A 15,663-nucleotide genomic window follows, 5' to 3' on the forward strand; every position below is an offset into this window, starting at 1 on the left:
TGATGCTGATCAAGAATATATATACTTTATGGGGTCGGAAATGATTCCTTCTGGACGTTACACACATCCACTTTTACCACAAATCTAATATACCCCAATACTCATTTTGAGTATCGGGTATAAATACCGCAAATATATTGACGAATTCAAGTTATATTATACATATGCAGGCCTGTCACACTGGCTCCGGAAAACGAAACGACTATATTTTGCCTATAATAAATAGATTTAATATCATTTTTCAGTCTAGCAAAGCTGTAACACACATAATATATATAGTGACATATCTATAGTCCATGCTCCGCATACCCTTGTCTATGTCTATTACCCTGCACCCACAATACTATAAACAGTACGACACCCTCAGCTTCGAACCCTCATAAACAATCTCACACTCGAAATGGACCACGCGTAGCCGATTGCAGGCAATGTAAACAAACACCCTAAACTGGAAGTTGAACATAAAACAATAGATGCCGCACTAGAATCCAGCCGCACTAGAATCCACCAGAATCACGCCACTCTTCAGAGATCAATTACTAATCGATTCTCAAGAATCACACCATCCTAGCTGACCAATCAGAGGCCCTATTCTCAGCCACCCCCAAGTAATGCAACACCGCTCATACGCAGCGGAAGCCTTTCATCAAAAGCCGCCTTTCCCACATATCGATCGAGTCACGTACTCCATCTCCGAAGCCGAAGTCGAAGCCAACGCCTCCGAATCCAAATCCGAATCCCAAACCGAGCATCATAATATAAATAGTCTACATCTAAGAAGCCAACTCAGTTCTGTTCAAGACAAACGTCAATCGCGACACCGTCGGAGAATTCAACCAAAGTTAATTCCGTTCAAGACATCAGACCTCAGTCATCGTCGGGGAAATAACTAACCAATGTACGCTAAGTTTAAGTGAAAGAATAAAACCTTTTTTTAAAACTTAAACTGAAGTGTCGCATATTTAACTGGCGCAGTCGGTAGGATCTCAGTTAAAAGTGAATCCTTTTTTTAAGACGATCAATTGGCGTAGTGACAGTTACAGTGCGTAATAACCTACAGTGATCAGAGAAAAAGTAACGCTAATACTAAAGAGATCCGCCAAAGAATCTACACACGATTGAAACTCAATTAATATTAGAAAAAATAAATAAATAAAAAGAAATCAACATGCCGCTAACAGAAATACACCTGAACCAAGCTTTGAAGTCAATCAGGCAAATTCCACCATACGACGGATGCCAATAACGCCTAAGCTCGTTCATAAGCAGGATTGAGTACATCTCCGAAGTGTACCCAACAGAAGACATCCGGCAACAAAGCATCATGTACGGAGCCACTGAGGGTCAACTGTGCGGACGAGCACAACTTTTATCACAAAGCCTTCAACCCAACACCTGGACCGATCTAAAAGCAGCCCTAATCAGCAAATTCAACAACCACACTCCATACGAAACGCTGCTACAACAATTACACGACACCAAATTCAATGGGAATATTCGTAAGTTCGTAGAGGAACTAGAAATTAAGTCAAATGTTATAGTAAGTAAACTAAATCTGGAGACTAGCCCAGAAAATAAGATAATCTTTAAAAACGCTCTGGCAAATGCCACCAGTCATACCATAGAAGATGCTCTACCCAATAAACTATTCATCATTTTAGCAAAGAAAGACATTTCTACTATGGCTAATCTAGAAAAATCAGCTCAAGAGTTAGGAATCTACGAAAATTTCGTAACCGATAACAAGAATCACGAACACTCAAGAAACGGAAATAACAATCGTAGGAATGTTGGAACTTATTACCCTCGCTATAGTAGTAACGATTATAACAATCAAAACCCAAGTACTTCCAGAAATAATCATGGATCGAATCGAAATTATTCAGGAAATAATGCCGTAAATAATAAAGGATTATTTAACGAATATAGAAATTCCTTAAACCAGGGCAGAGTACAGAATCCCACTAACTATCAAATCAATCAGACTCAGGCAGGTAGCAGTGCACCAAATCAGCCAGTCAAACGATCTAGGGAAAGCCAAAGCGGACAAATGAAAATGGATGTAAATTTTCAGCAGAGTGCCTCGGAAGAAATCGAGAAAGAGCATATATAGAAATAATCGTAAATAATAAAAAATTAAGAGGTATCGCGGACTTGGGATCGTCAATAAATATAATAAAAGAAAACTATACAGATTCCAAAGTCGATAGCGGCAACCTCACCGTCCATACCATCAATGGACCCGTCCGTCTGACTCAGAGCATTACACGTAATGCAACCAAAAACTGTCCGACAAAACAAAAATTTTATATTCATAATTTTTCTGAAAATTATGACATACTCTTAGGCAGAGAATATTTGATGGCCAGCAAAGCCGTCATTGATTACCGAAATGAAACGGTAACGTTAGGAGAAAGGTCATACCCAATCATCCAAAGTGGAGAAGCAATTGCCGACGGCAAGACCGCACACAAAGGTGATAAGCCATCTTCAAAGGAAGATATAACTACAACTAAGTGCCTTGACCCATCTCCTGAAGGAGAGCAATACTTCGCTTCCGCATTAGAGAATGAATTAAGGGAATGCAACCAGCTAAGGTTGGAACATTTAAATGACGAAGAAAAGGAGAAACTAAAGAAAGTTATCTATGAATTTAAGGACGTGCAGTATAAAGAAGGTGACATTTTGACCTTCACTAGTACTATAAAGCACGAAATTAAAACCCATCACGAAGATCCTGTATATCGTCGACCATATAAATATGCTCAAATACACGATCAAGAAGTGACTCAACAAATCAAAGATATGATTAGACAGGAAATCATTCGTAAGTCGAACTCTCCCTATTGTGCACCCATCGCTATGATACCAAAGAAAATAGATGCTTCAGGAAAGCAGAAATATCGTATGGTAGTAGATTATAGAAGTCTAAACGAGGTGACAATCAAGGATAAATTTCCTACACCCAGAATGGACGAAATACTAGATAAACTAGGTAGGTGCCAATATTTCACAACAATCGATTTAGCTAAGGGATTCCATCAAATTCCTATGGAACCTAGCTCAATCCCAAAAACAGCTTTCTCCACGAAGCATGGTCATTACGAGTTCACTCGTATGCCCTTTGGGCTAACCACGTTACCTTCCAAAGATGTATGAACAATCTGCTAGAAGAGTTAATCTTCAAAGATTGCCTCGTATACTTAGACGACATCATTATATTTTCCACTTCATTGGAAGAACACCTGTTGTCACTAAGGAGAGTACTTGGAAAGTTGAGAGACGCCAACTTAAAGCTACAAATGGATAAGTGTGAATTCCAGAAGAAAGAAACGGAATTCCTAGGCCATGTAGTAACAACTAACGGCATAGTTCCTAATCCAAAGAAAATATCTGCCATAATAAACTTCCCAATACCCAATACAACCACAAAAATAAAATCATTCATAGGTTTATGTGGATTCTATAGGAAATTCATTCCCAACTTCGCTAATATAGCGAAACCTATGACACTCAAATTAAAGAAACGAGCAGTCATAGACCCAACAGAGGAAAAATACGTCGAGGCCTTCGAAAAATTGAAAGTACTTATCACCTCAGACCCCATCCTCGCATACCCAGATTTCAACAGAATGTTCACGGTAACAACCGATGCAAGTAACATTGCATTAGGATAAGTAACATTGCAGTGTTGTCGCAAGACCACAAACCAATCTGCTATGCAAGTAGAACCTTAAACGAACATGATGTAACTTACAGACGGATGTTATTTACACCGACTTTAGTAAAGCATTCGACTCTGTAAACCATTCCCTTTTAGCGCATAAACTTGACCTTTTAGGGTTTCCGCCCAACCTCCTGAGATGGATTTCTAGCTATCTTTGTTCTAGGTCTCAAAGAGTCCTTTTCAAAAACTCCCTCTCTTTACCAGTAAAGGTTTCTTCGGGAGTACCACAAGGCAGCCATCTAGGCCCCTTACTCTTCACACTCTTTATTAATGACTTACCTTCAGTATTAACATACTCTCGAGTACTTATGTATGCGGATGATGTTAAACTCTGTGTCCAGTACAAGGACATTTCATTTCATTCTCGCTTGCAATCCGATCTCAATAACTTTCAGTCATGGTGTTGTGCAAACTTGTTACACCTTAATGCCTCGAAATGCAAAGTTATGACATTTCATCGTTCTAGCCCTTTGTTGGCTCCCTACACCCTATTTGGTGGTTCTCTTGAGAGAATTACCCTGGTGGATGATCTGGGTGTTATGTTAGACCCCAAGTTAAAGTTTTCCGAACACATTTCTACCATGGTAAATAAGGCCATGGGCGTGCTTGGGTTTATAAAGAGGTGGTCAAAGGAATTTGACGACCCCTATATAACAAAGACTCTCTATACCTCGCTTGTTCGTCCGATCTTAGAATACGGCTCCTGTGTATGGTGCCCTCAGTACAAAGTACACCAGGACCGTATAGAATCAGTACAGAAAAACTTTTTACTTTTTGCTCTGCGGGGCCTTAACTGGGATGCGGGTGTAAGACTCCCATCTTAACCTAGTAGACTACTATTAGTAAACCTCCCATCCTTAGTTAACCGTAGAAAAATGCTTGGTGTGATATTTATGCACAACTTGATCAGGGGTGACATAGACAGCCCTGATCTGTTGAGCCGCATAAACTTTACGATTCCTATTAGACTGACTAGAAATTTTATACCGTTGTTCCTTCCACTTTGTAGATCGAATTATTCCTTGCATGAACCGTTTAGGGTCTTATGCTCGGATTATAATTCCCTCTACCATATTATATCCACCACTAATTCTCTTCCTCTTATTAAATTATTAATCCTTACACACCTTTCTATTAATTAGTAACTGTAGTGGTATTTGTACTTTGATTGCATGCTTAGTTTCTTAGTAAGTTTAGTACTAATTTTCCTCGAATGTTAGTCTAATAGCTATCTTTCTTGCATGTTCGCGTTGCATGAAAGATGCAGTCATTGCATGTCAACGTCGACAAAAAAAAAATATCAATTATTCAGCAATAGAAAAGGAATTACTAGCTATAGTTTGGGCAACTAAGTATTTCAGTTCATACCTGTTTGGTAGAACGTTCGAGATATTAAGTGATCACAAACCCTTGATTTGGTTGAATAACCTCAAAGAACCAAATATGAAGCTACAACGATGGAAGATCAAATTAAATGAATTTGACTTCAAAATAAAATATTTACCCGGAAAGGAGAACCATGTAGCCGGTGCGCTATCAAGAGTAAAGATTAACGAAAACCTACTCGGGGAAACCATTAATAGTGATTGTGCAACGGTCCATAGCGCGCAAGAAGATAATACAAATTATATTCCACTTACAGAGAGACCAATCAATTACTATAATAGGCAAATAGAACTGATTAAAGGTAATGAGGATAAGGTAGAAACATCCCACTATTTCCACAAGATACTGATAAAAATCACATATACCGAAATGACAGAATCATTAGCAAAAGATATAATAAAGCAATATGTGTGTACCAAAAAGAGTGCACTATATTTCCATAACGAAGTAGACTTCCCACTGTTCCAAAGGGCATTCCTGGAGATAATCAGTCCAAATCACTTCACTAAACTGATTAAATCCAGTACCAAACTCATAAATATTCCGAACTACTCCGAATTCAAAGAACAAATATTGAAGAATCATAAAGAGCTACTTCACCCAGGTATCGAAAAGACCACTAATTGGTTTAAAGGAAAATTCTACTACCCCGATTATCAAAAGTTAATCCAAAAATAGAGGGAGGAAAATCACCCACTATAAAACGAAATTCAAGAGAAAGAAAAAATCTAATAAAAGTAAATACGATAATTGCAGAGTACCCGAAGAGAGTACTGGGAATCCGGAGCTACAACATGATTAAGATTATAATCTTACTAATGTTCACCGTCCAACAGTCTACCGGACAGAATATAGATTTAGATCCCATCAACTCAAGGAATGGATATCTCATATTCAAAACAAATACCATTAACATACACATTAATTATGAATACCATTATCTAACAATTAATATAACAAGAACAGATGAAACATATCAGAGTTTACTAGAACAGGCAACCCAATTTAATAACGAAATCCAAGTTCAATATTTAGTCGAGAAATTGCAACGTGAATTCAACGGCATCAAAATAGCCAAAAGAAACAAAAGAGGCCTTATAAATGCAGTAGGCACAGTATATAAATATCTATTTGGAACATTAGAACAAGATGATAAAGTCGAATTAGAAGGGAAAATAAACAATCTGGCTAGCCACAGTGTTCAAACTAACGAATTAAACTTTGTAATTCAAGCAGTAAATTCTGGCATAGAAGTTGTCAATAAATTAAACAAGGATAATGATAGAAATAAGCAACTAGAGATATTAATATTTAACCTTCAAAATTTTACAGAGTACATAGAGGATATTGAATAAGGCATGCAGCTAACAAGATTAGGGATCTTTAATCCAAAATTATTGAGGCAGGATTACCTGAAACACATCGATTCAGAGAAATTATTAAATATCAAAACATCTACCTGGTTGAAAACAGACACTAACGAAATACTAATAATTTCCAACATCCCACGAGAGATCAGAAATATTCCTATACTTAAAATTGTCCCATATCCAGATGAAGATAATAACATCCTCACTGACCTAACGCAAAACAATTATTACGTTCTAGAAAACGAGGTACATATATGAAAAAGTATCAAAATGAAAAATAAATGACGAATGTATTTCAGGAATAGTCAAACAAGTAGAAACAAAATGTCCATACACCAAAGCACACGGAAACTTTCAAATAAGTTTCATAGAACCCAATATATTGTTAACTTGGAAATTACCAAAAACCATATTAAACCAAGATTGCCTAAACCAAGAAATAAAAGTAGAAGGTAACGCATTAATAACGAGGGGGAACGTTGTGAGTTGCTGCGGACACCGCAACTCTACAGTTATACCCGATACTAAGTCAGTATGGCTCTCCTCCGGCAGACGCCGCTAATATTAAACGACACGACAAAGAGTGCGTGCGAGAGAGACAGAAAATCAGTCTGAGCGTGACGTCGGGCGCTGCGTAGCCACTGCAAATTGATTTGTTCCTATTGACTATAAAAATGATTTGATCTGATCCAAATTCAACAATCTGATAGATATGGTCATTCTCTACAATTCTACGTTTTTGGTTTTCTTATATCTTTAAAATTGTGGATGCCACAGATTTTCGCCTTTTGTGGGAGCGGAAGTGGGCGGGGCAAAGTTTTGAAATATTCTTGTAGCAGTGACATATCACAGAAGTCTGGATCCAAAACATCGTTGCTCTAGCTCTTATAGTCTTTGAGCACTAGGCGCTGAAGGGGACGGACAGACGGACTGACGGACAGACGGACAGACGGACGGACGGACAGACGGACAGACAGACATGGCTCAATCGACTCGGCTATTGATGCTGATCAAGAATATATATACTTTATGGGGTCGGAAACGATTCCTTCTGGACGTTACACACATCCACTTTTACCACAAATATAATATACCCCAATACTCATTTTGAGTATCGGGTATAAAAATACATAATTGCAGTGTACAGTTAAATGAATTCTTAATATCCAACTCCATACCAGAATTTGCACAAAGCATCTACATCAACAATAACGTAACAAAAATTAAACCATTGTCTTATTTGCAAACCAAAGAAATAGTAATAGAAAATACGCGATTAAATATTGTATTACATGTAAGCTTAATACTACTATTTGTCATAATCATAATAGGATTAAGCTACAAATTGTTTAATCTAAGTAAAAGCAATAAGCCTAAAACCGACCCGCACATAGAAACACCTTCAGACGAAGACGAGGAATCCTTAGCAGGCACAGTTTTAGACGCACCTGAACTATATCCAAGGATAATCGCCTGAGGTCAGGCTTAAATCTAACAATGGGGGAGTGACATATCTATAGTCCATGCTCCGCATACCCTTGTCTATGTCTATTACCCTGCACCCACAATACTATAAACAATACGACCCCCTCAGCTTCGAACCCTCATAAACAATCTCACGCTCGAAATGGACCACGCGTAGCCGATTGCAGGCAATGTAAACAAACACCCTAAACTGGAAGTTGAACATAAAACAATAGATGCCGCACTAGAATCCAGCCGCACTAGAATCCAGCCGCACCAGAATCACGCCACTCTTCAGAGATCAATTACTAATCGATTCTCAAGAATCACACCATCCTAGCTGACCAATCAGAGGGCCTATTCTCAGCCACCCCCAAGTAATGCAACACCGCTCATACGCAGCGGAAGCCTTTCATCAAAAGCCGCCTTTCCCACATATCGATCGAGTCACGTACTCCATCTCCGAAGCCGAAGTCGAAGCCAACGCCTACGAATCCAAATCCGAATCCCAAACCGAGCATCATAATATAAATAGTCTACATCTAAGAAGCCAACTCAGTTCTGTTCAAGACAAACGTCAATCGCGACACCGTCGGAGAATTCAACCAAAGTTAATTCCGTTCAAGACATCAGACCTCAGTCATCGTCGGGGAAATAACTAACCAATGTACGCTAAGTTTAAGTGAAAGAATAAAACCTTTTTATACCCGATACTCAAAATGAGTATTGGGGTATATTAGATTTGTGGTAAAAGTGGATGTGTGTAACGTCCAGAAGGAATCGTTTCCGACCCCATAAAGTATATATATTCTTGATCAGCATCAATAGCCGAGTCGATTGAGCCCTGTCTGTCTGTCCGTCTGTCCGTCCGTCCGTCTGTCCGTCCCCTTCAGCGCCTAGTGCTCAAAGACTATAAGAGCTAGAGCAACGATGTTTTGGATCCAGACTTCTGTGATATGTCACTGCTACAAAAATATTTCAAAACTTCGCCCCGCCCACTTCCGCCCCCACAAAGGACGAAAATCTGTGGCATCCACATTTTTAAAGATACGATAAAACCAAAAACGCAGAATCGTAGAGGATGACTATATGTTTTAGAATGTAAGATCTCATCCAGATCGTAAAATTATTATAGCCAGAATCAAGAAAACAATTTCATTCTTTCTCGCTCTGTCTCTCTCTAACACACAGGTTTCATGGTCGGTTTTGCCAATTGCAAAAGATGAGTTCAAGGATCTCAGAACCTATAAGAGCCAGAGCAACCAAATTGTGTATCCACACTCCTGTGATATCGGACCTTGACCGTTTCGTGTCCAAATTTCGCCACACCCCCTTCCGCCCCCGCAAAGGACGAAAAACTGGGGCATCCACAAATCTCAGAGACTATTAAGGCTAGAGTAACCAAATTTGGTATCCGCACTTCTGTTAGATCTCACTATAAAACGTATATCTCCGAATTTCGCCCCACCCCTTCCGCCCCCACAAAGGACGAAAATCTGTTGCATGCACAATATTGCACATTTGAGAAAACTAAAAACGCAGAATCATAGATAATGACCATATCTATCAGATTGCTGAATCTGGACCAGATCAGATAATTTTTATAGCCAAAAGGAACAAATCAATTTGCACTGGCTTCGCAGCGCCCGACGTCACGCTCAGACTGATTTTCTGTCTCTCTCGCACGCACTCTTTGTCGTGTCGTTTAATATTAGCTGCGTCTGCCGGAGGAGAGCCATACTGACTTAGTATCGGGTATAACTGTAGAGTTGCGGTGTCCGCAGCAACTCACAACGTTCCCCCTCTTTTAAAACTTAAACTGAAGTGTCGCATATTTAACTATATAAATATATGTCTGAAACTTATAAGTTAATATTAAGCTGTTATTTGTTAGCAACGTTAGCAGCAATGTTAATTTGGTAGAATTCAAAAAAATTAATTTAGGCATTAATGTAAGCCTCGAAGTGTCAAAATTAGAAAGAAATGAAAAATATGCATTTTTCCAAAGAGCACAGTCATTTTTGATCGAGTTGAGTATACAATTAAAGAAAATGTTGCCTTTTAACTAGAAGGTTTTTTAACTTCTCTAATTTTTAAACCCTGAAGACATAGTCAATGGCCAATTTGCATGACCTGTATAAAAGATTTCCTCAACTTATTAAAGATCCGCGGGGAATCGATAGTGAATTTGTCCTCTTAAAAAATGATGAAGTTCTTTAGTTTATTAAAAACACACAAAAGTCCTGGCCATTTATGGTATACATTGGGACAAATAAAAGATTTCAACAATGAATTAAAATATGAAAAAATTTCAAAATTTGCACAAGTACTGCTTATATTGCCAGTTTCGAATGCATCATGTGAAAGAATTTTTTTAAAAACAAATACAAGAAATAGATTTAAGTATATAAATGTTTCAAATCCTTTATATGTGAGACAAGGTCTAAGGAAGAACAACGGTTGCGAGAACGTTGAACCGAACACTGAAATGCTGTTCAAAAATCCCAGCGACATCGTTAGTGACGATAGTGATGTTAGTGATTAGTATATTATTAAGTATTATAATAAAGTATTATTATTAATAAGTCTTATTAAGACTTATGATTATTAAATGAAATGAATGAAATAATTATTTCGAATAGTCCAATCAAGTAGGAAATAGATTCATCAATCGTATAAAATTATGATGGCATGGCTAAATGTTCTATATAGCTAGTAATATTCGACGGAATATCAAAAACGAGGAATATGTAAAATAAAACTTGAAGTCGTCAGTATATTGACGGTATATTTTTAAAATGAGACGGTATGTTTCGGTATATTTCTGAGGGTCGGACGGTATATTTTATCGATAAATCCGCGGTCACACTGGCTCCGGAAAACGAAATTAAAAGCAAAAAATATAAGATTAAAGGAAAATTTAATCTCGAAAATTCGTAGAAATCCGCGATCCTTAAAACTTAAAAACCATGAACGCCTTCCCAGGTACGTTCACGTTTGACGAATATGGTCGGCCTTTCATTATTTTGCGTGACCAGGAGAGCCAGAAGCGCATTACAGGAACAGATGCCATCAAGGTAAATGAAAACTAGGATCCCATTGTCCCAAGTGGACAAACCTCCTTTTAAAAGGAATGAATTACAAGAAAAGGACTCCAAAAGGTCTTTCCCAGTGAATTGTAGCATTGTCTTCCGCATCAAATGACGCATCGCCTGCCGAATGTTCCAGATGTTCATTACAGCCGGCATTTTTATGAGAGACAGTAAAATGCATTCAGAAAAGTGTTCAACTTATCCTGTCAGTGGAGTGGACAGGGATGTTGGAAACGAGTTTTTCCTTCAGCTATATTATTTAGTATAAAATGCATCAAACTGACGTCATTTTGTCAGTTTTGAGGTTAAAAAGTCGCCGTTAGAACGCCGCAGCGTGCCGCCGGCTGAGTCACGCGCACTGTGTAAACTTATGGTTGGTGAAAGATACGTAATTAATAATCTTTTCTGGGTATTGGTGTTATTTGCAGACGCATATCATGGCTGCACGTCAGATCGCCTCGACTGTGAAGACGTCTCTGGGACCCAAGGGTCTAGACAAGATCATGGTCAGCTCTGATGGCGATGTGACTGTCACAAATGACGGTGCCACTATTATGAAACTGATGGAGGTGGAGCACGAGATTGCCAAGCTAATGGTGCAGTTGTCTCAGTCGCAGGACGATGAAATTGGCGACGGCACCACTGGCGTTGTTGTCTTAGCCGGTGCACTGCTAGAGCAGGCAGAGAGCTTGATCGACCGTGGCATTCATCCCATTCGCATTGCAGATGGCTTCGAGCTGGCTGCTCAGTGCGCCATCAAGCAACTCGATGCAATTGCTGAACCCTTCCCCGTGGATCCTAACAATAAGGAGCCACTCATTCAGATAGCTATGACCACGCTGGGAAGCAAGATTGTGAACAAATGCCATCGTCAAATGGCCGAGATGGCAGTAGACGCTGTTCTCAATGTGGCCGATATTGAAAAGAAGGATGTTAACTTTGAGCTCATCAAGATCGAGACTAAGGTCGGAGGTCGCATGGAGGACTCGATGCTGGTGAAGGGCGTCATTGTGGACAAGACTCTTAGCCACTCGCAAATGCCCAAAGAGTTGAGAAATGTTAAGCTGGCCATCCTCACCTGCCCATTTGAGCCTCCCAAGCCCAAGACCAAGCATAAGTTGGACGTTACCTCTGCCGAGGACTACAGGGCGCTGCGCGAGTACGAGCAGGAGAAGTTTACGCTGATGGTCAAGCAAGTGAAAGACGCCGGCGCTACTCTGGCCATCTGTCAGTGGGGCTTTGACGACGAAGCCAACCATCTACTGCTGCAGCAGGATCTCCCCGCAGTACGCTGGGTGGGTGGTCCTGAGATCGAGGTCATCGCTATTGCAACTGGCGGTCGCATTGTTCCGCGGTTTGAGGAGCTGACTCCTGAAAAGCTCGGATCAGCCGGTCTCGTGCGTGAGATGGGTGAGTTTCGATGCTTGCGCATGTCTCGAACACTATAATTGATTTATGTTTTCACTTTTAGCTTTCGGCACGTCGAAGGACAAAATGCTTGTGATTGAGGAGTGCAAAAACTCAAAGGCAGTCACAATCTTTCTGCGTGGAGGCAACGCAATGATCATTGCCGAGGCCAAACGCTCTATCCACGATGCGATCTGTGTGGTGCGCTCGTTAGTCAAGGACTCGCGTATTGTGTACGGTGGTGGAGCCGCAGAGATCAGTTGCTCTCTGGCTGTGGCCAAGGAGGCCGATCAGCTGTCTACCCTGGAGCAGTACGCATTCCGCGCCTTTTCCGTGGCCTTGGAGAGCATTCCCCTGGCCCTGGCCGAGAACAGCGGTCTCCATCCGATTGAAACGCTGTCGGAATTGAAGGCCAGTCAGGTCGCTGAGAAGAAACCTAGCTTGGGTGTTGACTGCATGCTGACCGGCGATTCGGACATGAAGAGCCACAATGTTGTGGAGTCGTTGAACTCGAAGAAACAGCAAATCTTGTTGTCCACCCAGCTCGTCAAAATGATACTCAAGATCGATGACGTGCGATCCAAGAACGATGGTAGCATGTAGAGAACTTTCTGAGTGCCCTCGCCACGCAACACACATCAATCAGCACCCAGACATAGATTTTTCACACATCCCCTTCGCTTTGCTATTTTCTCACGAACACCCGCGAATCGCCTCATCTACTTATGTTTATCTGTATTAATTGTTTAAATTTATTAATCAACAACTAAATTCTTTTGAAAGGAACAAAAATTTTATAAACGAGGGGGAACGTTGTGAGTTGCTGCGGAGACCGCAACTCTACATTTATACCCGATACTTAGTCAGTATGGCTCTCCTCCGGCAGACGCCGCTAATATTAAACGACACGACAAAGAGTGCGTGCGAGAGAGACAGAAAATCAGTCTGAGCGTGACGTCGGGCGCTGCGTAGCCACTGCAAATTGATTTCTTGCTTTTGGCTACAAAAATGATCCGATCTGATCCAGATTCAGCAATCTGATAGATACGGTCATTATCTATGATTCTGCGTTTTTAGTTTTCTCGAATGTGCAATATTGTGGATGCAACAGATTTTCGTCCTTTGTGTGGGCGGAAGGGGGTGGGGCGAAATTCTGAGATATACGTTTTATAGTGAGATCTAACAGGGAGATCTCTTATAGGTTCTGAGATCCTTGAACTCATATTTTGCAATTGGCAAAACCGACCATGAAACCTGTGTGTTAGAGAGAGACAGAGCGAGAAAGAATGAAATTGTTTTCTTGATTCTATAATAATTAAACGATCTGATTGAGATTTTACACTCTAGAACATATAGTCATCCTCTACGATTCTGCGTTTTTGGTTTTATCGTATCTTTAAAAATGTGGATTCCACAGATTTTCGTCCTTTGTGGGGGCGGAAGTGGGCGGGGCGAAGTTTTGAAATATTTTTGTAGCAGTGACATATCACAGAAGTCTGGATCCAAAACATCGTTGCTCTAGCTCTTATAGTCTTTGAGCACTAGGCGCTGAAGGGGACGGACAGACGGACGGACGGACAGACGGACAGACAGACAGGGCTCAATCGACTCGGCTATTGATGCTGATCAAGAATATATATACTTTATGGGGTCGGAAACGATTCCTTCTGGACGTTACACACATCCACTTTTACCACAAATCCAATATACCCCAATACTCATTTTGAGTATCGGGTATAAAAAGGTGCTATCCTTGGTACACAAATACACTAAAATTCAACTAAACTTTGGCTCAAACTCAAACTTTCCTGCCGTTGATGCTGGCCAGCTGTTTTCTGTTAATCTGATCAAAGAAGAGCAGTCCGGCCGCCCGCTCCACCGTCTCTGGTGGTACCTGGAACACATTCAATGGGGTGACGTTGCTAATCACCTTGTTTGGCATTACGTATGCCTCCATGTGTAGTTTATGATCGGCCGCCTCGCCCACGATAACCTTATAGAAGTGAGTGGGTACGGCAACGGTGTTGGACCCGATGACTTCGTACTTGACATACATTTTGCCGTCATCCTCATTGTGGGGGAGGTACAGTGGACCCGTGCAGACATACACATTTGAGTAACTCTTGGTTAGCTTGCGCACGTGCATTTCCAGAGAGTTCCACGCGTCGCGATTGAACCCCTGGCCCACCTGGGGCGCCATGTTCGACAGGTAAAAGGTTTCCTCGCAGTGCTTCTGGTGCAGTCGATGGTTGCCAGCGGCAGCCATGTGACCACGATCAAAGCCAGACTTTCTATAGTCCGTGTTCTGTGATCGGAAAAAGGGATGTATGCTCTCATCTGGTTTGAAGTCGCATTTCGAACGATCCACAGAATCGTTTTTTGCCACTGACTCCGCTGTGAGGTGCTCAAACACCCAATGCGGAATACGATTGCGTCGGTCGTAGGAGAGCACATAGTCTGAATGGGAGCGCACGTTGTCCAGCCCTGGAAAGCCAAACTTCATGATCTCCGAGATTCGCGACGGCGTTGCAGTCAGGTTCACATTGGAGGCCACAAGACTATCGGCTGAAACTATCCCAAATGTCGGCAGTCCAGGCAAACGCGGAAAAACATCGCTGCTCTGTTGGAGACGTTCTGTTCGGGAGCCTAGGTAAAAAGCTCCCAAGGCAGTCGCACTGAGGGCCAACAAGCCGCGTACTCTAAGCCCACTCATATTAAAATTGTAATAGATAAAACGGAAAATATCAGAAGTTCCCGCTATTGCACAATTCAAGAGATGTTCAACAGCTGACCTAAAATATGCGATACTTATCGACAAATATACATATATCGGTTCAAGTATGGATCTTTCGCGTGGCAGCACCCGGTGGAACGGTGGGATTTTTTGACAGATGTGAAACCTCGATTAACACTGGCAGCTTCTACAATCTACAAGCCGTCAAAAAGCAGCTAACGAGCATATAATACACGAGGGGGAACGTTGTGAGTTGCTTCCGCGACCGCAACTCTACATTTATACCCGATACATAGTCAGTATGGCTACATTAAAAGACAAGGAGTGTGTGCGGGAGAGACAGAAAACGTGTTTGAACGTATCTGAACGTGTCGTCGGGCGCTGATTCAGATTCGGCAATCTGGTAGATGTGGTCATTCTCTCTGATTGTGCGCTTCTAGATTTCTCATATCTTCAATATGGTTACAAAATTTGGTCGATCTG

The 15,663-nt window shown here is 40.9% G+C and overlaps 2 protein-coding genes across 2 annotated transcripts; one reads left to right on the forward strand and one right to left on the reverse strand.

Annotated features, from left to right (window-relative positions):
- The first annotated feature begins 10,822 nt into the window (after positions 1 to 10,822).
- LOC117190817 (T-complex protein 1 subunit epsilon-like) lies at positions 10,823 to 13,232 on the forward strand. The gene is made up of 3 exons (XM_033395857.1): positions 10,823 to 11,024; positions 11,468 to 12,449; positions 12,511 to 13,232. The coding sequence occupies exons 1-3, from the start codon at positions 10,917 to 10,919 to the stop codon at positions 13,047 to 13,049; spliced, it is 1,629 nt and encodes a 542-aa protein (XP_033251748.1). The 5' UTR covers positions 10,823 to 10,916; the 3' UTR covers positions 13,050 to 13,232.
- Positions 13,233 to 14,171: 939 nt separating this feature from the next.
- On the reverse strand, positions 14,172 to 15,244 carry LOC108160412 (endonuclease G, mitochondrial). The gene has a single exon (XM_017294407.2). It carries the CDS (start codon positions 15,157 to 15,159, stop codon positions 14,245 to 14,247), a length of 915 nt encoding a protein of 304 aa, XP_017149896.2. The 5' UTR covers positions 15,160 to 15,244; the 3' UTR covers positions 14,172 to 14,244.
- Positions 15,245 to 15,663: the final 419 nt, after the last annotated feature.

Source organism: Drosophila miranda, assembly GCF_003369915.1.
Source record: "Drosophila miranda strain MSH22 chromosome Y unlocalized genomic scaffold, D.miranda_PacBio2.1 Contig_Y1_pilon, whole genome shotgun sequence".
NCBI lineage: Eukaryota > Metazoa > Arthropoda > Insecta > Diptera > Drosophilidae > Drosophila > Drosophila miranda.